Source organism: Pterocles gutturalis, unplaced genomic scaffold (genome assembly GCF_000699245.1).
Source record: "Pterocles gutturalis isolate BGI_N339 unplaced genomic scaffold, ASM69924v1 scaffold18373, whole genome shotgun sequence".
NCBI classification, from domain to species: domain Eukaryota; kingdom Metazoa; phylum Chordata; class Aves; order Pterocliformes; family Pteroclidae; genus Pterocles; species Pterocles gutturalis.
Window position 1 is genome coordinate 42,507 of NW_010118513.1, and position 24,022 is coordinate 66,528.

General features: G+C 38.9%; 1 protein-coding gene across 1 annotated transcript; it reads right to left on the minus strand.

Annotated features, from left to right (window-relative positions):
* Positions 1-1,374: 1,374 nt before the first annotated feature.
* PI15 (peptidase inhibitor 15) lies at positions 1,375-23,708 on the minus strand. The gene is made up of 6 exons (XM_010076240.1): positions 23,473-23,708; positions 22,574-22,915; positions 5,467-5,585; positions 5,061-5,193; positions 4,800-4,915; positions 1,375-1,810 (listed from the first exon to the last, which is right to left on the minus strand). Exons 2-6 carry the CDS (start codon positions 22,844-22,846, stop codon positions 1,675-1,677), a joined length of 777 nt encoding a protein of 258 aa, XP_010074542.1. The 5' UTR covers positions 22,847-22,915; positions 23,473-23,708; the 3' UTR covers positions 1,375-1,674.
* Positions 23,709-24,022: the final 314 nt, after the last annotated feature.

The window sequence follows — 24,022 nt, forward strand, 5'->3', positions numbered from 1 at the left end:
GGTGCTGAAGTTCTCTGAAGGATCAGATTATAGATAGATGGAGAGGGGTTGTTACATTTCATATGCTGTGGAGCCCATTCCCACCATAAAGCTATCTTGCTGGAGAAAAAGAATAAGGTGAAGAATTCAAAATCTGATCTTTCTTTTTATATTAACCAATATGATATTTCATATTCTGATGACAGACTGTCTCAAACACCTTCAAATAGACTGAATTAGTGAATGAAAGACACATATATATGTAGCATTAGTAAAACTATTCTCTGTTGTTCTGCTTGCCCTACTCAGTATTGCTTTCAAAGTTAATAAATTTCAGAGGTCTAAATGTAGCAGTGCGAGCAGACTATACAGATATATTTAAAGTGGAGTAGATTCTGCCATGTAATATAAAGCCAAAACTTGAGGCTATTTCAGTGACAGTAGTTGCGGCAGATGTTTGATTTCCTCCTTTTCATATCTGCATTTCAAGAAAACAACCTGTGTAATATTCTAGTTTAAAGTGTAGGTCCTCTTTATAAGCATTCTGGTAAGCACCCATAAGGCATTCAGCTTTTGTTAGGAAAGGTATGAATAAACAGATTTGGTTTTGATTAATTCATATAGATGTTTTCAGGAAATAGCGCAATGTATTTAAAAGAACACTGCCAATTACTTTAGAAATTTGGAATTTTTGTCCCAAATCTGTATGAAGTTTTAAGGTTGCCTGATGTCTTTTCATTGGAAATCCACTTACTTTTAGGTCTGATCTCTCCTTGAAAGTTTTACCTGTCTGAGTTTCAGTCAGGAGCATAGCACATATACTGGCAAACTCATAGTGTAAAGGACAATATGGATATCGTGTACTGATATATGTTGCTTTGTAGCAATGTATTTCTTTACCTTCCTTTACAAGAATAAATATACTGCTGCAAAGCACCATTATACCATTATGACTGTGTTCAGAGACACAAGAAGGTACAGTTGGTCTGTGTTACTATACCAGTATATTTAAAGTGATGTAGCTTTCTGTCTAGTTAGACTTTTAGCATGTGAGTCAACAGCCACTGCATCTTGGCCAGTGTGGTTCCTCATTCACTCTAATTTTCTGGTCTGCACATGAGCATCATTGATGATAGCAGCAGCTGCATTCTGAACTCTTGGAACACCACAAACAAATTGATGTTGTGCATGAGGTAGGTAATATCCTGCAGTTTATCTTGCACATATGTTTTCCTCTGCTCAGAGTCTCATTGACATTGCAGGTGAAAGCACAGGTGTAAATGGGAGCATGAGGACAATTTGTTCCTTTTCACGTCACACTCCATTTCTAAAGCAGAGTATTAAACAATGACCCTTCTCTTTCTGGAGCTATTATTTTTAAAAGGAAGTCATATTGTATCTTTTAATGTGTTTTTAACAGAACCTAATCTTCAGGAAGCTACACTTGCTAAGCTGAAAATTAGCTTACTCTCCATTAAAAAAATGTTAATCTAAAAGGGTTAATGTGAGTCTTAAATCCGAAAGTGTTAAAACCAAATTATACTATACTTTGGAAGCTAACTATACAAAAGCATACAAAAAGAAAACATCAGAGTATTATTACAATATCTCTCTATATATAATATGTGCAAAATTCAATATACAAGCTTCTTGTTGCTCATCCACTTTTTAAAAAAAAATAATGTAAACCTTAACTTATTTAAACCAGTATAAGTAGTTTGATGTTACTCCTGGGAAACAAAGATTGTCGGTACAAGAACCTCCATAGCTTGGAGGACAAGCAGAACATGGGACTCCTACTTTATATGGTGCTTCTCCAATCCAATTCCCCCTGAAAATAAAAAAGGAAAAAGAATGCTTAGCAATTTAGAGAGGAAGAAAAAAAATATAATTAAATCATACTTGTTTTCAAGTGCTTAAAGTTAATGTCTTCAGTGATATCCTATAAATGCCCTGTTACTGAAAATGTACATTAATGTATTTCTGCAGATTACTGATAAACACTGATCTACTGATTCCCAAAAACCAGCAGGAGAATAACCATGTCATCCCAGGCCAGTAGTCCATTCTATATCCTTTAGTGTCTCTTGCTTTTGCTACCGCCAAGTGGTTTTTTACTCTCCAAGCCTGGAACAGAGTATTTTTTACTGGAGGGGTATATTTATGGGAAATTAGCAACATAAGCATTGGTACAAGGCTTCCCCTGAGCACCGTTTTGTCTGGCAGTTATCTTAAAAACCTGGTTATGGAAGGTGGAACAAACAAACTGAGTGAAATCTTATTCTCAGGTTGCACTGCCCTGGGTCCACACTGTGAACCTCCGAGGCTGAACCGTTGGTTAGAGAAAAGGGAAGATGAAAACTATTTGCACCAGTAATGTATTAAAAAGACCTGCATTTGTAGGGGGTCTCACAGGTGTTCATGAGGAAAGAAGGAGGGCTTCCATCTGGTGAATAAAGCTGTGTAATAGAGCCCGGGGGGAAAAGGGTAGAAGTCAGGAGTGATAATGTGAAAAGGGGCAACTCCGAAAGATTTAGGAACATCTGAAAAACACATACAGAGTTTTAGGTGCTTATATAAAACCCAGACTTTTAAAGATTCATGTAACACTCATGATGTAGGTAGAAAGAAAGTTAAAATTAGATTTTGATTTCAATGTTATGTCTCAGCGACCAGAGAACTTTCCTCTAGTTTGCATGTGACATGGTACCGCGGTGAGTAATGCAATTATTTATGAAACATTTTCTCATCCCCCACCTCCCAGCCAATAGCGTTGGATCAAAAGCCCCAGTCTGGGTTGTGCCTTGGAAGAAAGTAGGAATCTCTCAAATAATTTGCTCATTCCTACTTCTCTTCCAAATGGGTACAGCAGACTGACTGCTCAGGAAACATATTTAGTTTGATAACAGATATGGAAATCCAGAAAGAGTTTCCTGAAAGCTGATTTCTGCTTCATTTGCTATGCAATGTATGGCCGTTTTGTGTGAGTCCATTAGGTAACCAGGTGCAGGGTCGTTCTAAACTTTGTAATTATTCTCCTTAACCTTTTTATCCTGATTTCAGAAGCATAGATATTTTTCAGCATTACAGCATGGCATCAGTCAAAATTATTTGAGTTCTAAACCCTAAATCTTTGCCAAATTCTAATCTTAATAACCTGAGTTGGGGCTCTAATATTTACCCCCTTCTTCTTCAGAGAAGTTTCAGATGTGCTGGTTACTCAGAAGGACACAGCCTTTATTGACTGGCAGGGACTTCTGCATGTGTGCCCAGGACTCTAAACACAATGTCCTTAACTCAATTAATTCTAAGGAATATAAATTTAACCCAGGCAAGATCACTCAATCTCCTTTTTGTGACTGTGCAAGCAGTAGATGTGAAAATCACACTTCCGCTACCTATGAATCAAAGGTCTACTCAAAATCTCATCCAGAGAAGAAGCTTGTATCTCCAGGCTTTGGTTTGCTGTTTGAGAAACAGTGGGATTTTTAGACTGAGAAAATATAAAATGTCATTAATACATTGCTAACTGATACACAAACAATGCATCAGTTTTCAATAACGCCCAATGTATAAAACAATTCAAATGAACATGAGAGATGTATTCTAGGAAATTTGATTTTTTTTTTTTCAAATGGAGATATATAAAAAAATAGGATTTGAGCTTTTCTTGCAAACATTGATTTCACCTTGTCCATGTTGTGGAGCTAAAAGTCAGATAGCTGTTGCTGCCTGATACCTCTCACATTCATTTTCTACCACCTCTTTCTAGTAGATACTAAAGACAAAAGGACAGACACGTATCCTTAATTTCCAGAGATGGGTTTTTTCCAAGTCAGTTTTCTTACTAAATCCTACCTTTCTTTTAAGTTGCAAAATCTTTAAAAACTCTTTTACTCATGTAACAGCTAGAATAATGACATATTCTTGCATACTCTTTACCACAAATGGACCTGTGCCACTGAGAGTTTATGGAAAACATGCTCGATTCAACACTTACAAAAAAGTATGGCTTTGTCTAGTATTATGCAGTCAGAGAAACCAGCCATTTACACTGTCCGTGCTGATTTTGAAGCACTCATCCAAACTAGACCTCAAATAAAAGCTCTCCCAGAGCCACACTTCATTGATTATTCATCTGCACCCAGATGTAAGTTTAGGATGATATCTAGTAAACGCACGGCAAAAATTCATTTCTTCATTACAACCTAAGACAGATTTCTGCACAGCTACCTGATATAAGGCCACCAGGGGATGTCTAAGACCTATACTTTGAAGTACCCTACTATGGAAGGCAAAATGACATTTGTAGACGCTGAGCTTAGGTAAATGGAAGGAAACCTAAGCTATGGATGCCAATATGCTTCATGGTTGTAAGCGAAGGCATATTGCGGGCAACAGCATACGTTCACAGTAAATCCAGGGTCTGATCTACAGTGGAATTGCTTACCTGAGGAAGTCTAACTCACCATAAGTATATATAACAGAGTGAAGAAATAAGGAAATTAAAGTGGAGACAGCACAAAAGAGGAAGACAAAAATAATTAATAATAATAATAATAATCAACAACAACAACAACAACAGAAAACAAGTTTTGGGGTTTGTTCCATACACAACATCAGGTTATTTCCTTTTCTTCCTTGTATAAAAAAGTCATGCATTTGCTGTATGTTCAGATGTTAAGTTAGAATAAAGGAGCAGCCCACAGAAAATGCACAAATAGAGGTCAAGCTGCAGAAAAAGGAGTAAGCTGTCCTATGAGAAGACCAAAACATGCATGAAGTATAAAAATAAACAATATTAAAAGAAAGCAACTCACTTTGGGGCATAGTTGCATACCAAGTAAACAGCTCGTCGCCAAACAGATCCCCAGACGTTCATATTGTGGCATGTGTGGATTGCGCAGCCTATACGATTGGAAGTGGCCCAAACCATCTGAATAAATATTTATTATTGGTGAAGTCCAAATTGAAAATAAATATATATATACACATTTATTTGAGATAGAGCTATAAATACATGACAGAAAAGTCCAGTTTTGGACAGTAGATTTTGAATAGAAGAGTGTAATTAATATAACCTGTGTGTAATGGGTGCACATGGGTCCATAACATCGCATGGGGCACCTTGGGTTGCACTCCTGAGGATAAGGGAAAGCATAATCCTTCACCTCATCATACCATGGCTTTACCAGCTGGAGAATAGATCGATACCTGGGTTTATTTAAAAGACAGAAAGAAAAACATAACATTTTAGATTTAGGTATTTTGGAACTTCCTGCTGTTAATCCCTCTGATGCAAGGCACCTAAATACACATTACCCCATGCATCACTAGGGGAACAGTATTAAGCAATAATACTCTTAAGCCACATGAACATAGATGGATATAAATTATTGCTAAAATACTGGATGTCAGTGTAAGATCTGGATCTCAAAGGCTGTTAGAAGACTGACAACATAACTGTTTTATAGGGTATCTGCCTACCTTCCAGTTCTTACAGACAGGTTCTGGCCCAAGAACCTCAGTAAGTAGGAAGGTCCATGGTCCCAAATGCATGTAGCAGCCCAAGCCTCTGCAGATTTGGCAAGAGTTTCATCCCAAACCTGACAAAATAAAATATCCTTAGCAGCAGAACAGTAAAAACAAATAGCAATCACAGTGCAAGAACACGAGAAGCATATATCTTAAGTTACAAATATACTACCACAACACATCAGTCCTAGCCAGGGAACTCTTGAATTCAGAAAACTGTGGGGCAGCATGCACAGGATCTAGCAGGATTTGTCCTAGCACTGGACAGAATTCCAACCCACATCATCAGAGGAAATCAACTATTCAGGTCTCTCCCTATTTTCTGGAAAAACCCTTCCCCGAACAGGCGTTCTGCTACAATTTTCCCTTCTGTGTGGATGATGATGATGAGATCCGTGTGGGGAGAGGAGTGAAACATTGGTTGCGACTCAGATGGAAGTTAAAGAGGAGAGGCACACAGAGAAGAACAATTCAGCACAGGTATTGCATACCCCACCAAACCCCAGTACATTTGAAACAGGATCCCAGGAGTATCTATAGTCAGAGTAAGCGTGTGTGGCAGCTTTTCATATTTGAGGCCACAAGGTCAAGAAAAGGGATTGCACAAAGGCAAAGACAATGGATAGTTTCCAGGTGTGGTATGAGTTTCATCATTTTATTCTACATGGGAGCTGACATTGCTCCCTGCCTAGAATAAAAATATAACCGCTCTGTAAGAAGAGACAATTTGACTTCCCAAGTTCTCCTCCAATGGTAGGAACACGCCAAGTGAGCTTAAACACTGTCTCCCTTATATGCTTTTCCTGCTCACTTACATGCTTGAATTGTAACTCCACCGTTTTCTCCACAGCAAATGGGCTTGCCTCAGCAATAACAGAGATACCAGCAACAGAACTTACTACACTGCTGGAGCTCCAGATAAATATCTCACTGTTATACCATAAGTACACACAAATCCTAGTATATCTTAGTGTTAAAGTGACACCCAAGTAGGATCTAGATCCTGGAATCAGATGTGCATTTTGAATACCCTAAGTGGAGTGTCTTGGTGCAGGACAGCTTTAGTGAATTGCAAGTAGAAAGGCTGGAACAGAACACAGTAAAAATGCCTACCCAGCCCATCACAGCTTTTTAAGCACAAACCCAAACTCACAAATAGGGGCTGGCTACAAAATAAAAACTATGCCTTCTGGGGTATGAAATAAGAGGCAAAGTCAGAATAAACTTATCAAAGGATGAGGTGGCCCACATCACAAATATTTTCTGTTCTTTGAGTTAATAATTATTTCTAATACTGAAATCAGAGTTTTAATTTCACAAATCTGCAGAGTGAATAGACTGACCACAGATCACAGAGTAGGACAGTAATTCCTGCCCTGACTCTGTCCAGTAGTTGCTGAAATTTCTCTAAGTGAAAAGAACAAAATCAAGTAAATCGTATGAAATTGCTATACCATTGAACCAAGCTTTTGCTAATATGGAGTGGGTGAGGTACCTCCTAGATTAAAGCTGAAGAAGTGCAACACAGGTCAATATGAACCCTTAACACAAATGATCTTCCATTCCAGTGGAACCACCCTATGGAAAGTAAGAGAGATGGTGCTTAAAACAGAGTGGATTTACTTTACACCTGTTTGTAACAGGTCCCAGAACAAAGGCAAAGCAAATTGCCAATAAAAGGACAAAACAGAGAAGTGTTAGGAAGAGGCATGCTAAGAAGGAGCGGTCTTCAAGCCAGGAAATACTTTGACTTCAGCTCTGAAAAATGAAGGGAGTTTCTTGGAGGAGTTAGAGATAAGGCTATAACTCGGGAAGAGAAGGCTAACCTGGAGCAGTAGGGTACAAGAGAGGGGACCTGGGGCTGCTACGGCACCATCCAAAATCCAGGAAATGATCAAGGCCCCAAGAGGAAGAAACCTGTGTACAGACATCTGTTCTGCTTTGTATCTCTGACGTTAAGTCAATTAGCTGCATGTGGGCGGCATACAAATAACTCTTTATAATGTTCTCTGTGGTATATCAGTTGCCCCAAAAATAGGGCTTAAAGAGGGGGCAATACAAGCATAAAAGTGTGCCTAGGAAGTGTGCCTGAGAGCGAGGCACAGTCAGCGCCTGGAGCCTGCCCAGGCCCAGGGGAGCAGAGGAGTGCATGGACCAAGCGCATGGGTCCAGACACAGCTGCCCGGTGTGCAGCTGTAAGGGGCAGCTCCGCCAGGACTGTGACACCCCATAAACACCCTCCTTTGCTGGGATTAATCATGCTTCTGGCATGAGTGCTGCCTGCCAGGAGGCTGAACATGAGGTTTGTGTGCTTGCTCCCAAGTGACCTGGCTGCAGTCCCACAATAATCTAAATGTGTACTGTATTTGTACAAATAGCACTGAGCTCCTGATTTCCACCCAGCATATTTTCATACACTAAATTGCCTCACAAAATAGCATGTTAGGTGTTTGAAAGAAATCTGAAGACGGGATTAGCTTTTCACTATTAATGCCCTCTCTAAAATAGGCATGGCCCCTGCCTTGGACAGTGAGAGCATTGCTAGTCCACTTTAATTTTTCCTCAGCTTCATTTTCTGGTTCTCAGGAATCATCTGCAGCATTTGATTGGTGTAAAGGTTTAGAGGGTTGTTTCAAACTCAGTTAAAAAGTTGTGGGTTTGGCAAGTAAGCATTACTGTGATATATAGTGCATTCTGGTTTCCATTAGCTATTCACTCTTGACCACTCTCTGGACATATGGAATTTTTGGCAAACATAGAGATAGAAAGAGAAAGAAAATAATCGCTGAATAAGAAATAAGGGAGAGGGGAGCATATGCAGATCTTTTAATTTCCTCCATTCCTTCATTCGCAGGCTGGTGAAAAGCCCTTGTACAGAGTCCCCTCCTGCCATGTAAATCACTTCTATTTCATGGGAGACGATGAAGTGCTTCACCTTCCTTATTTTATTTTATTTTCCTAGAAGAAAAGGTGGTCTCAGTCCCTCTAGGACTAGCTCTAGATCCTCCATGAGAAAAGACAACTAACTAATATAGGCTGAAGAAAAAAACCAATTATCTCCTAATGACCTAAAATCTTCTAAACTGTAAGAGGCTGTACCCCAGAGGGGTTTCTATATGAGGAGAAATTAAAAATCTCAAGGTAATTAGCAAAGAGTTTAAAAAAACAGTATGATAAACAAAATTATAAACTCTGAAATTATGGCAAATCCAGTGTTTCTATTAAACACGTTAGAGAAAGCTGCATGACATGAACACAAAATTGCAAAAGGGGAAAAGGAGAAAGATTTACAGATACAGTGGGTCAAGATCTGAGGAGGTGACTCATCTTCAAATGCTAATGATGCAAACTGCAGTGCCAAACTCTGTTGATTCTCTCCCTGGGGACAGCAAACCTTAATTTGTTAGGTTGTTAGTAGTTGGAGAAGCAGTCACCTTCCTTCCACCCTGTATGAAAATCTCCCCAGAACTCTCCAGATCACTGATTTGGTCTGGCACGGAAACCTTCCCCACCCCTCAACCAGGTCTAACTGAGCTGCGACGGAGTTAAAGCATCTCACCATGTTTCCACTGCCAACTTCAAGTGAACATCTTTTGGCCAATTTGTTTTTCTTTCCTCAGCCAAAGATTTTTTTTCCTAGAAAGCTGTCCGACTGTGCTCTCTGTACTGCTCCCTGCAAAGCAACACTTCAAAAATACACTTCCCTTGAAAATTGTCAAGCGGACTGAATACAGGGAACTGGCCAGTGCTTCTACATGGGGAGTTTCAAAACTAGAGACCACCTTATGAGGCTTTATGAGGCAGCTCTGGGGTGTTCTCTGCTCTTACACAGCACATGCTGGTTGAAAGTCAGGAATAAAATCTTAGCATTAATAAAGTCATCAGGAATTTTGACAGTGAGGCTGCAGAATTTCACCCACGATGGTTGATTATTTTTTTTTTGTTTCAGTCTGCAGACAAATACTAAAATAAATTCTGTTTTTCCCATAACCTATAATAAGCAATGGAGTGTAAACAAAATCTCTTTCATGTTGAATTAAATTTCTTGAAGCCCAAAAAGTGAGCCTCCTTCCCCAAGGTAAGCCTTTTAATGTGGTGGGTCACAGTTCCCTCATACCCTCCCTTTCCATAGCTCTTTCTATAGCTGTCTCTCAGTTGTTCTTATATAGTTTATATGTAGAAGGATGGAGTTGTCCTTTTCTTCTTGGTTGGAACAGATTTGTTGGAACAGGAGTCCTGGTCACAACTGTCCTCTTAGGTATTAAAATGATGTTGAAGCTAAATAAACATTACAATGAAGAAAAAGAAGAGCAGCAACTACAATATTACAAAGATCTGTCCACAACATTTGTTGAAAAATAATTGGCTGTTCCCTTCCTACATTGATAGCTATGCTTTAATTTGAGGAATGATATACATAATTATTTTAACTATAATTTGAACTTAGGAACAAAGTTCTCCTGCTCATTTGCATTACAGTCAAAATTGTACTTCTAAAACTAATTGTTTAAATGGAGTAACTTTCTCTTGACACCCTGCTCAACACATCTTAGGGGGCAAACTGTGTTGCAGAATAGGAGGTAAGGCTGAAAGCAACAAGTTACTTCAGACAGCAACCACACTACTACTTTATCTGCAAGTAGAAAACATTGAACAAGAGTATGCGAAACAAATTAAACAGAGCTCTCCTAACCTGAATCACTCGTTCTTACTGCTAACTTTCTAAAGGATTGCTGTACTACTGCAAACCCACTGCTACTCTGGATACACTTACCCTGTGGTAATTTTACTTGAAAAGTAAAAAGTTTCCTATTCCTAGTTTTAAATGCATTACTGCAACATCTGTTAACACAGTCTGAACATGCAAACTTTGCTGACATTTGTGAAGGACGGATATATGAAGTCATGGTTAAATTACATTGATTAGAAGAGAACAGAGATTCAAAGCAGAGTTCTTAGGGTCTGGAGCCCATCGTTGGTGCTTACGAAGCATCAGGACTCAGGATTTTGATGTATCAAGGGACTATGTCATTTGGCACCTGTACCTTTATTAAAGCAGCGGTTGTATATTCGCTATAGGCCTTCAGTATGACTAGGTAAAATGGTTAATGTCAGACCCTCCTTAATGACCTTCTCTTTTCATGGAGCACCTCTCAGTTTTGCTGCACAACAAGTTGGAGTCCTTCTAGTCTGGCTTCATAATATCAGTATTGTGTAATCACATAAAGGTTAGGAAACTAAATATTTTTCTTGTGTAAGGCCTGATTCAGGATCTGTGGACACCAGAGGCTCATGACATGACTGTTTTTCCTTAAATTAATCTGTCTCAGTAAGACAATCCAAACAGAGGCACCACAACATTTCTGCCTGGAACCAGTACTGAAACACTGGGTTTTGAGCTGACTTTGTGAGATGTCAGTTTGCAGTTCACAGGGCTCTAAGAACCAGTCCATGTCTCTCAGAGCTCGGCTTGGCCATTCAAAGGATGTCAATACCTTGAGAAAAGGCTACATCAGGTCACTTTCTGAGAGATTTTTTCACAGCTGGAAGAGCTAGAAACATAATATATAATACAGGTTAATTTTATTAATATTAATTTCATAATTTGATGAAATAGGAGGAAAAGCTCAGTCACAAAAGTGGCCATGTATGATTATTACTTTAGTTTCTCGATCATATGCCTCAAGGTTTCTCACTGCTTTAGAAAGACCTTTTTAAACATATTGCAAAAAGAGGGGAGAGAGAAGGTTTCCTGTCAAGGTTTCCCTGTCAAGATTTTCTCTCATATTTTGAGTGATGCAAATGAGTTCTGGGATGTTACATATCATCCAAAGTATCACTAGCTAAGCCAAGAAAGGAAAGGACAAGTGTCTTGGAACTTCACATAGACCCTTGCTGGATGCTTTTCTTAAAAAAAGACAATCCCTACTCATGCAAGCATAGAAACGTTACATTCCTAATTTGCTTTTATGCATACCAGAAAATGTTAATGACTTGTTTCCTATTTCTACAGGAGGATATCTCCTCAGTATTTGAAAAATAAGCAGAATTTCAACATTTCATAATTTTAAAATGGAAGAAAAAGCTGGCTGCTCTATACATATCAAATGGACATCCATTTCTATTACATCTCTTCAACAAACTGTCACAGAAAAAAAGAAAGAAAATTCATAATTTTCCCTTTCCGTGTTGCTGATACCTATCTGCAGATTTATGATCTGATTCATAAACTCTGCAAAACATGCTGTTATTTTTTTTTTTCCTCACAGAAAGCAATTACTGGCTTCTTCCAAAACCATCAGTCAGACCTGTCAACACTTTACTGCATTTACTTTCCTTAAGAGTAGTACTATATCATCTTTTTCTGATGACTCACTACTTCAAAAGTAAAAATAAAATACATGCAGATAAAACATTTATTTCAGCTTTCTTATAGGTAGACAAAAAGGTCTGATTCAAGCAGTAGAATACCTCCCAAGTAAAACAGATACTTAAACCAGTAATATCTTTAGATCTGAAAAGGTAAATTGAAAACTAGTGTTTTAGCTGCCCCCACTAGAGATGCCACACCTGAGAATGAATGACTGATATTGTCACCTGGAATTGCACCTCTTGTAAGTTGTTCTTAAAGTTCAGAATTTGGAAGAAGATAAAATTAAGATCCATTATTCCTGGCAAATATGGGGAGTGAGAAAAAAATATCAACCTACCCTTTGGTAGTCTGGGTCTTCATTATGCAATGTGTGGAGAAAGGAGAAGTATTGTTCAGGTGGGGATAACCATTTAGTCAAGGACGACTTTCCATGAGAAAGCTGAAACATTTTGAATTTTTTTTTTTCCTGATTTTCTGAGACAGAAATTAATCTGTTTTCAGATTAATCAGATACCTTCCCTGAAGTTCAAAATGCAGATCTCCAGTGACAAAAGAAAATATCTGAGTTAGTATTTTTATATCTTTATGCATGCCTTGTTATACAAGAGAGACATCATTACGAAAGCAAACGGTAATGAACTCTCCTCTTCTCTACAAGTACTCTGAAATGGTTATTAGTGGCAACAGGTAGCAAGAATTTGTGATCTAAATAAAAAGTGAGCAAAATACACAGTGACACACTGTATTAGTCCTTTTCTTGTTCTATGTGGATATCTGTGTGTAAACTGGGTGTTTTTAGAAGCATTTAACTTTACAGCCCTCGTTGGCACAAAAAAAAACCCCATGAAAATAGAGGCAGAAGCAGGAACACTCCTTCCCTGAGACAGCCAGCTGACAGACTGTGTACCTTAGGAGAGATGGGCAAACTGGGGAATTCATAAAGACATGTTTTCAACCTGGGAGCCTATGGGGTCTGCTAACAATCATTTTAAAGGATTCAAGCAATACAGAACTGTACTTCCATTCTTCCAGAGTGTGACTAGCCCTTCAGCTGGCTGCCACCAGCTGTACAGCTGGAGTGACAAGGTTTGACAGGTACAGGTTTGAGCACAAATCCAGAGCAAACAGGTGAAGTACACTGTTTTAATTGCTCTCCTCTTCAACATCTTCTTTACATGACTGCAGTTACATGGTGAGATTGCAAACGAAATGTTGGGATATGCAATTTCAATACAGTTGCATGGCAACTCTGTCACATTTTGCAGTAACAGAAAGTGGCAATTTGTCAGTTTTGGCATCTTATTCATCATTAATATATGTTTACTGTGGACTCATACTAGTGCCTTGGCACAAACAAATGCACAGCGGCTCTTATGCACCTCAGAAAGGTGGCCAGTAGGATCTCCTTTTATCAGTGACCAGGCAAAAAAACTAACCTTTCTACCTCAGACTTCTGATTTTATTCTCCATTAGCCCTGTGCTTCTGCTTGTTTGTCCAGGGGAAGATCAGAAGCTCTTACTTCCAAAATGGCAGCAAGTGGGAAAAAAGAAAAGCTCACTTCAAGCAATTTCTTCCTGTGAGAAAAACGTTGGAAAGCTGAAGGATGAAATCTGACATGTCCAGCCCATCTGTGCAGCTGCACTCCACAGCTGCTAGTGCAAGTCCCAGAGAGGATTAGCAGATGTAGGCTGCTACCCTCCAACATGCAGGTCTTGTCCTCATGGCTCATTCAGCCGTGCAGCCTTGCACCAGCTGTGCCACTTGCACGTGCGGTGGCTGTTTCTCAGAAATCCCACAGCAGTGTGCAGGGCGCGCCAGGGGTCACCTGCACAACTCCTCCCCTTCTCTTCTGTATAGTCAATTCGGTAGCATTTTCAGGCTCAGAGACTTTCTGTAGGACCCCCCACCATGTCCACTATTCCAAATCTAGCACAAAGTTTAGTAAAGCAGCCCACCAGCCCTTCTGCCTGCATGCTTTTTCAGCAGAGTGACTGAAAGAACCCTGTCTCTTTGCCTTCACTTTTTTCAATACGTACTGTGTGATGAAAACATATGAGCTCATTGGAATTTACAGACAGATTTGGCAAACTGTATATATTTATTTGGGCTCTGAGATCATTTGGACTCTAGGCTGTCTCTCTCTCTCTAAGAATATGAGCACTTTTTGCTCTCAACTGCCACCTATTAGAAATTTTACTGTGCATACTGTAATTGGTGCCTAGCACATGTGCAAGTCCTTTCCCTGCATTAGGTACTAGTGAGAAAATTACCAAAGTCTACCCTCTAGAGAAAAAAAAAGCTGACAGGAATCACAGTTCTGTACTTCATTCTTTTGCAAATAAACAGAGGGTTAATACATCACTCTGCATGTCCAATACTCCACTGAGACTCAAATTGTGCAATGTTTTATAGTCAATTTACTCTCATAAAACCAAACCTCAAAACGTCTGATTCACACTTCTGAAGGGCTCAGTATTAGAAGGTCTGTCTTATAGTAATCGGGGCATCACCAGACAGATGTCCAAGAAACCTCATTGCCAGAAATTCCTTTTTTTACAAAAATTCAAGTCTCTATTTTAAACAGAAGTTTATATTCCTGGTTGTCTATCTGGTCCAAATTCAAACTCCTGTCATTTGAAGCTTGACCACTGCTGATAGTCAATTTGTTTCTTCTAAAGGTTGTCTGCATTTCTTTTCATGTTTGGCACCAGGCTTTTAAATAATAAAAAACAAAGAAAATTGGTAGGCCGTCCGATTTAATAACAATAAGCTTCCCTGATATTCTGTTATTTGTTTAGCTTTGGAAAAGTTAAATATCAGAGCTACATATCTTAAAATATTCCTAACCTACTGCAAGGCATATTTCAGTTGGCAAGAGCTTATCTCAGAAGTGGTAACAAAAAGGACCAAACTTTGTCTAGCTCCATGTCACCCTGACAACTGGTCATAAGTCTGAAGAGGAAGGTGTCTGACCTCTATATTTTTAAATATGATCAGAGCAAATTGTCTTTTCTCAAAACCACAAAATGTGAATGAAAAATGTATTTCTTTTGTGCTGTTTTGTTTCTCTTCTTTATTAAAAAAATCCACATTTTTAGCTTTTTTGTTACTAACCACTGAAGTTTTTCATTAAAACAAAAAATGTTCTTAATTTCTTTAAAAGTTTTCAAAGAAAATACTTAATATTTCCTAAGTAGCTCTAACTGAAAGATATGGCAGCGAGACACAAAAGAAAACACATAGCAGCTTCTTCTTTTTGCAGGATAAAGAATAATAGTTCTTTATTCTCAGAAGAAAAAATCTCAATTTAAGATTCCTTCTCTTGATGCAGATTAACAGATATCACTGTACAGACAGAGATACAAAACCAGTTCATTCTCAGTTGAGTTAAAATAGACCTCAAACCCCATCCCAGGGCACCAGCAGATGCATTCATATGTGGAGGTGCCGGTGCTGAAGGCAGTACTCTATGTACAAAAAAAAGCAAACAAGTGGTTATCCTGGGGTTTCCATCTTTTGATGCGTTTATGATAACATTTCCACAGACCTGGATAGACTATTCGTCTTTTCAGATTTTCTTTAAAGGTACAGAAAGGGGATAAAAATGTTGAGAGGTTAAAAGTTACTATCATCTCCATTCATGTATGAAACAAAGTACTGTGTACTTTGGATCAAGATTCTTGTGAAAAATGCCCTGTCTCTGTTTTTAGCCAAGAAGTTCAAGAGGTGCTACATTTAATAATAAAGGAATGTCTAATTCTGAGGGCTCTGGGCAGGCTGCTTTTCTATCTGAGACTTTGCTGGGTTGTTTTTTGTTTGCTTAAACTCCTAGAAGGCTTTCTGCTAATACTAAATTTAAATAATGTAAATATTCTCTTCTAAAACACCATCAAGATGGATGTTTTAAAATTCTTACATGTAAAACATTGGAAAGGAACTCCAATGCCAAAGCAAGTTTAACACAGTCATTCATTATCACAGTATTTACCAACAAAGGCATTTTTGGGGAAGTTCTTCAGATTTTTCAAGGAGCGCTTTCCAGGAAAGGTCCTCTCTGTTGAACTCTTAACAGGTCTTCCGTCATTCACTCTGAACCTAACTGATGGCTTTTTTACCACTTACAGCTAGCATCCACTTTGATTTGACCCTAGATGAACATCAGGTTAGCTACTGAGACCAAATGGGGGATTCCTAGCCTTTTGTAGATGAAAATCTCCTAGAAAAATGGGCAGCATCCTGCATGTCACTGATAGCCAACGAGTAGTACAGTGTTGCATTATTGACAGTGGTACAGTAGGAAATAGACAAATGGATAAACTCACCTGCGAGGCAAAATAGAGCTAGGAAACTCTATTGTGCCAAAATCAGCAGAAAGTAAGCTCCATCTACTCTTGCTTGCTTTTACCTTACTGTCAGTTGTTTTACCTCCACTGCAGAAAAAGGCTGAGTATGCTGTAAAATTACTGCTTCCTTTCAAAGTTGTCATGCAGACAGACAACTCCTAAGTGTAACCATGTAAATCACATGAGTTTTTTTCTGTTTCTTCTAATTTTCTGAGAGGATTGATATTCCAGAGTTTATTAGCCCATGATCTTCAGACTCCCGGTGCTGGGTTATGGCATCAGGCAGGAGGGCCATACTCAGTTGTCTAAATAGAAACACAAGTGGTAGGAAGGAGAAACTGGAGCCAGTGAACACATTTCACCATTACATCTCTTCTCATTTGTTCTCACCTCACTTGTGAATTCCCAGCATAGAGCAAGCTAAAAGCCATGGCAAACTGGGATAGGTGGAGTACACTGGGGAAGGTCCAAGCTCCTTGATATCTCTCCTCCCAGAACACTGGGGTGGACTACACTTAGATTTACGTTGTGCTCTGGCATGATGAAAAGCAGATTAAGCTCTTTGTACTCTGACTCCTCATCTGATTACTATTTCAACCTTCACCGTGTATATAAGATTTACAGGAACAGGGCTATTCAATGGAAAAAGAAGGCTGCCAGTAACTGCCACAGTAAATTCTCCATTGCATTATGCCACTTGTGTCTTTAAACACGCATAGTTAATATCATGGGCCTAATCTGCTTTGACTTTTAAGGGTGCTGTCCACTGAATTGGCAAAAGAGCTGTAAATTGAGTGCAACTGTAATTTGCTCCAATATGCAGAAGTATTGTAAGACATGCATGTGGAAATTAAGGAAACGTTATATGCATGCATGCATCTTAATTAATGCCAAGAAAACTGTCAGCAAATACGTAAAGGGTAATGTTGGAAATGAAAAAGGAGAGAAGTTCTACTGGGCAGTTAAAAAGTACATATAAAGATTAATTATCTGAGTTTTAGATGGAAATATTTAGGTTAGACATTTGGAAATCATTTCTGTTCCTAAGGTAAAATACTTGCCAAGAGATGTGACTGAGACAGCATCACTATATGTGTTCAGGAGTAGACAAGATGAAAACCATATGTATTTAGTGCAGAAGGAAGTCCTGTAACAGGGCAGGGATAAACTATATGAATTTAGAGATCCTATCCAACTCGTTAGACATGAATCTTGAAGGAACTAGCCTTGCAATCCTTACTCACAGACATATGATTTCAGTGGGACCATGTAGATGAGCCAGGGCAAACAAATCAAGAACAAAATGTCCTCTAAGATTTAGAATGGTTTGTAAGAAACCACACAGAGAAAAGCAAAAAATAGGTAAATATGTTGAGAAGCATATTTATCAGAAATGCATTTGAACTGGAGAGAGAACCAAATTCACTCATTTTTCCATGTCCATATAAAAGGCTTTAGGTATTAAATAGGACTTTGGAAAACCTGAAGCAGGTTTGTTTTTTTTTTTCATTTTGTCTTACCCATCACCTACTGCGTATCCACAGAGCATTTTTAAGATCACTGTGAGAGAAAGAAAATTTTATCAAGACTTTCAAATTTAGGAGTGAAATAATAATGCAGTTATTTACATTTGTGATGACTAAGTGGGCTATTTTCTTGCTTTGACCTGATTTTATAAGTTGTCTGCAGATCTTCGTGGACAGGAAGCAAGCACAGTCTCCAAAATCATCACCTCAGCAAAGAGGGTCACCCCTGGGCCACAGAGAGTTAACAGATTTCCCCCGTGACTCACATGGGCTCCCTCACAGGACTACAGGAGCTTCTTTTGGAACACAACTATTTTTATTCTATAAAAACTGTTTTCCTTTGTCCATTTTATCACGGTCTTTCATGTGGTCTTACTAGTAATTAATAGGCTCAGATTCTCCATTCCCTTCCAGTTCCTCAGTCACCAGCTCATGATGGTTGCCATGAAATAATAACTCCTGGGTATCCGAACTCACTCATTTCTAGTCTGGGGATCTTTTACTACAAAATCCTACAAAGTGACGCTCAACAAGGGGCAGATTTTCCCAAATATGAAAGTGCATTTATGCAATCACTGAACAAAAAGGAATTGAAACTATATCAGAACCTCTTCTATACATAAGCAAGCTCAAGCTAATCTGGAGCATTATTCTGTTCTTAAAATCTTCAGACAGCATTTCACAAACATTCAGCTTCACGTTTTTGAGTGTGAAATCCTGCCTCATCTATTATACTTCAGACATGCTACTGCCAGTCTACTAACAACTATGTTGATTAATACTGGGTCCAGGATTCATCCTTGTAGAGACTGTTAATAGAATAGATTTTCCCACTATGACTATGGGAATGCCATGGAGGACAGTGTTCAATGCTCATTAAGGCCCAGCTACAGAGTTACTGCTTGGTGCACGCGAAACCATAAAGAGCATACCTGTATGTAAGCACCTGCTTGACCAGTGTTTGCATACACAGTGACATGAGTTACAACAAAGAATTGGCCTCAAGGGGGGATGATTGCAGGGAAGGTAAAAATAACACCTAATTCTCATAGGAACAGGTATTTCATTAATGAATATTTCAGAAGCATAAAGATCATACCAATGCATACTAAACTACATGTTTTACAAGACTCAAATTTCATCTGGCAACATATTGCAAATCTTTACTGGCCTGCCAAACAGCTGAGATGTTCCAGAAAGGCAACACCAGCCTCTAACAGAGAATGGGATTTGCTTCTTCACAGACTTCCCCTGGATTTGCATATTTACACACCTTTCACACTAGACAGCTGCAGGCAATTCTACACCTCACTTCTGAATCATTAATTTTAAGGAACCCTTCTGCTTTCTCCAGAAAAAGTGTGCAAAGCCAAGTGGATGATTTTCACTCTTTGCCAGGTCAAAAGGACAGTGTAATCTTTCTTTCAGCAGGCAAGGCATCAGCATTTAGAGCACAAGCAGAGACTGAAGAATGACATTATAGGTCTTAAAGTTGTTTCCTTTCTCTTTCACTTTCCTTCACATACGCACCAACTCTAGACTTGTACTTGCAGAAAAACTTCCAGTTGAAGGCATCAGCAATATCAGAACCAGAACTAAAAGAAGTACTTTAAAGTCTGACACATGGGATGTTAATATCCCAAGAGAAAGACTACTCAAAGTCACATTGGCATAAGACACACCATTTTCTTTTGCTAGATATTGATAACAGAGCAATGCCTCCCACCACTGCTTTGACTCCCCAGATGTTCACGTACACTGGGGACTGCATACAACAGCAGGCTGAAGCAGCACTGAGACCCACCTCTCACAAAGAGAAAGAAAACACTTCCGCAGTTCTGTCATTGCAGTGTTCATCTGAACCTCCCCTGCCTAATGAATGTGCATTCAAAGCCATTCTTCAAGACTTCTCATCCCTAGTCTTACAGCACACAAACTCTGAAGACAGTAGGGGCGGACAGAATAATCAAGTTGTTTGAAGTATCTACAAATACAGTGAATGCACAAGAAGCAGACTGCACCACAGTAAGGAACGAATGTGTCAAGGAGAAAAGCCCCAAAAAAGGTTGGGTATGCAGAACTAGAATCACAAGAAGCAACCCATACAGCTAAACCATGAGTTCTTACCAGTGGAGAAGAAAAAACAAATGGAACTGTACAGAAGTGAGAATGTGATGCAGCAATTCATGAGAAGAACAGAGTTCCTAACAGAATTAGGAAAAAAAAGAACAAAACGCACTTTAATATGACTGTGGACACAGAAAAGATGATAAAAAATCTTTTCTTTGTGCTTCCAAACTGCTTAGTCCTTCTCCAGTTAAACACACTTACAAGAGATTTCCACAATCTACTGCATCTGTAATTCCAGCCCTTTTAGTCATTGTTAGGGGAAACGGGAAAGGCCATTTTCATCACTACCACTGCCCTTTTCCATAGTATTCAGGACAGGAACACACACTCCGTAAGGTTCTTTCAAGCATAGAGCATGTTGTCTTCTGGGAATGACAATGTGTTTGTTGTCTTTTTTATGAAACTGAGTATTGAGTGACACAACATCTTTTATATGAAACAGCAGCAATCTTATGTCCCCACAAGACATAAGAGATGCTGTGCCATACATTGAAACTATACAGAGACCAAAGAATGGACCAAGTAAATTCAAATGGGCATTACTGATACAGGACTCCCCAGTCTTGGTAAGCTTTACAGCACCATGTCATCTTCAAGACCTTCCTACCAAAACCTTTCTGTAGCCACAAAGGTAAAAAGTTAAACAGATGCTGCCATAGCTACAAAGCAGATGTCAGAGCAAGCTATGTGTGATGTTGCTCACTAGGCTTTTTTTCCTCTGTAAAGTTACAAGGGATAAACACAGACCGATTAAAGATTGGCGGATGAAATTCTGATTGGGGATCCAAGTTCAAGTTGTACTCTGGATCATAACCTATGTAGCTTGAGGTGCTACTCTGAATTCTGCAGCATAAAGTCACAAAGTACTTTCAGACTGTGAAATAAAATGCAAAAGATAGCCTTAGCACTTGTCCATGAGACTACTGATGGGGCTGATGTTGATGGAAGCGCAGGTACATCCAATGGACGGTTGGTACTGGTACAGCAATAGTAAGAATGATAAGTAAATGAATAGTATGTAAGCTGTACTGAGGATGGCTTCAGTCCTGATGCTGTATCAAACCTTGCACAGTACCATTGCAGAGCAAAGCTGCAGCAGAACACCCAACTAATATAGGTAAAACCTTGTCAGTTAATGCATATGCATGTATTAAAAAAGATTTAATCATAGAAGAATGCTTTCTCTTTTGAAGTTTGTTGGGTTTTTTGGTGGTTTTGTTTTGATTTGTTTTTTTTGTTTTTTTTTTACTGAACCAGCTGAGAACACTGCACCTACAAAACTCTTGGGAATAAGACAGGGTGCTGGCTTCACTTAAGCAAACTGCAGGAGCACATTTCTAAAACACACAAGCCAAGGAAGGGCATGGTAGGCTGCCATTCCCTCAGACATTACAACAAAGTTTATTTATGCAGAATCAAAGGAAACGTCAGTGGAGAGCACAGCGATGAAAATGATGACTGAGCTTGACTTCTGACCTCTCTGTTTTTTCTGTCTCTGACCTTTCTGCTTAACCAAACTTCAAACTCAGCCTATGGTATGGCAACAGGCCTTCATCCTGCAACATTTTGAGTGCACTCAGCATTTTGAGGTGCTACTGGGATGTGCTAAGTGGATTATATGATCAAATCCAGATTTAGGTAACATCTGTGATAGAAAGATGTCCAAATTGTTAGTCATTAGCTGCGAAAAAGGAGGAGTTGTTATTCCTATTATCCCCTTTTTATGTCAAGCTGATGGTGTCCTGTTTTCTCAAACTTGTTAACCATCTGTTGTCATACGAGAAACTCTGTGCCTTTGAGCAGACATTATGGTGCTGACACAACTTGCCTGTGCTTTCAGAACAGTGTGAATACCTAACTTAGAAGGTTAAAAAAAATTTTGCTTGGCCAACGTATGTTTAACCTATGTATTAGAGGTACACAGCATGCATGCTTTCAAAGTTGGAACACAAAACAGCAAACATGCTGCTTTAGCTAGCAGTGCCAAGTATGAAATCACAGTGAATGAATAACTTCTGTCATACCTGCAGGAACAGATAATTCACATGAGTATTTGCCAATAAGGGAAAAAGGTGCTTGCCACAAACATAACATACTGGAGAAACTAGCATTGTATTTGATGGAAAAATAAAAGTATTAGGTGTACACAAACAATATTCAGTAAGTAAAACACATCAGCATGAGACCAACACTGTATGAGATTAATTACTTTGCAAACACAGTTTTACCCTATTGTCTCCAAAAGTATTATGTATGAAAGAAATTTAAAATGGTCATTGGCTATCTTTTTGCAAACAGTACAACTTTCAGTGTACTCCACAAAAGCAATGGAATTACTAATGATTAGCACTTTAAACATATACAATCACACGTTGTGATCACATACTGTACTTCAGGTGAACAAGCATTTAACTCACAACTCCATTTACTTGCATCCAAGAAACTTCATTGGAACTACTCACGGAAATGAAAATTCTACAGGGCAAGTAAGAGGTTCAGAGTTCAGTATTTAGCTTTTGCTTGCTTAAGTTAATGCTACTTAAAAAATGTAAGGAAAGAACATCTTAGTAAGCAATAATAGTTACAAATAATTTGTCTACTTAACTAAACCCTTACAATTTGTTTAAGAAAATGAAATCACTGACTTACAGTTTGTTTTACTCTGAAATAAATAAAGTTTACTTACCATATATTCCATGTTGGAGGCAGGTGGGAAGACTTTGCCTCTGACTTGATTATGATAATCAAGAATGGCAATCATGTCATTCTGCGAAATGTAGCGCTTCCGCCTGGCTTTGGGGATTTTTGCAGAGTCCAGATGAGCTGCCAAAGCTGTCTCAATGTCAGTGAAATTATTGTCTGACAGGAGTAGGTCAGTGGAGTTGGGCAACACTAATGCACTTGTTTCACAGAGAATGGAAAATAATAAAGCACAACTGATTGCAGCGATTACTGTCATTTTGGGGCCAAAGGAGAAAGATAGGCCACAGAGGTACTCTGCTTTAAGTCAGGGCAGTAGAAAACAGATCTGTAGAAGAGAAGATGTCAAAGATGTGAGTCTGTACATGTGGGTAGCAAGACAAAGTGAACTGGCAGGCTGTGATCAGAAAAATGATTCTGTCTGTCAGCTCAATCATAAAAACAATCCAGTCAACACCTGTTACTGAGCAATTTTCAATAACCATATAAAGTGATAATATGTTCTTACTACAAACACACCAAATGAAGTATCATTATACTATGAAATACATGTTCAGAGCTAGTAGTATTCCTGAAATAGTGACAGAGCTATCACACCAGATCAGTCCATAAACCACACTATAAATCTTAAATGGGGAGACTGGAAGGAACTTCACAGAATGTTTTCCACTTAAAGTGCAGAAATACATCCCAGGCTATGCCTACCCCATATGCATGGATTGTTTTGACACAATGTGGCACAGACAAACTAGTAGGCAAAAGACCATGTAAAAAGCATGAAAGCAGGACATCTTAAAAACAGCATTCAAATCTTAACTTCAGCAAAATGTGATGAGCATTGATAAAACTGCATGCAAAGCAAACTTATTGAGCTGAATGGCTTACCTCTGGATAATACCAAGAAAAAAAAGAATACAGTCTATTGTTCTCCCAGTATATATAGCACTCTCCTATATGATGATATGAACCTTTGTGAAGGGGTGTCTCTTATTACAACCCCCCAAAGAACAAAACTCTGCCGGTTTTGAAGCTTCTGGCCACAGGAGCTGCTAACAGCTTTTATATGTTACAGCCTGTATGAGCCAGAACAGGCAGTTTCTCCAAAGGTCTCCGCTTAGCCAAGACGGGCGGGGAGGAGTTCTGCAAAGCACACAGGCAGCGATTGGGTGGCATCCCTGGAGTGTAGGTGGTTTGGATATTCAGTCACACCCCCAGTTTCTATAGTACAAAGAGGCAACATGCAAGACTCTCTTTTTATCGGTACTTCCTACCTTTTTTCCTCCGTGGTTTGTGTTTTGTTTCGTTTTGGGTTTTTTGGTTTTTTGGGGTTTTTTTTGTTTTGTTTTTGGTGGGTTTTTTTTCCTCATTTCACGAGCATCATGCTGGCTTAGCACACAGTACTTTACACAGCTCTTCGAGCACCCAAGGAGCAGCA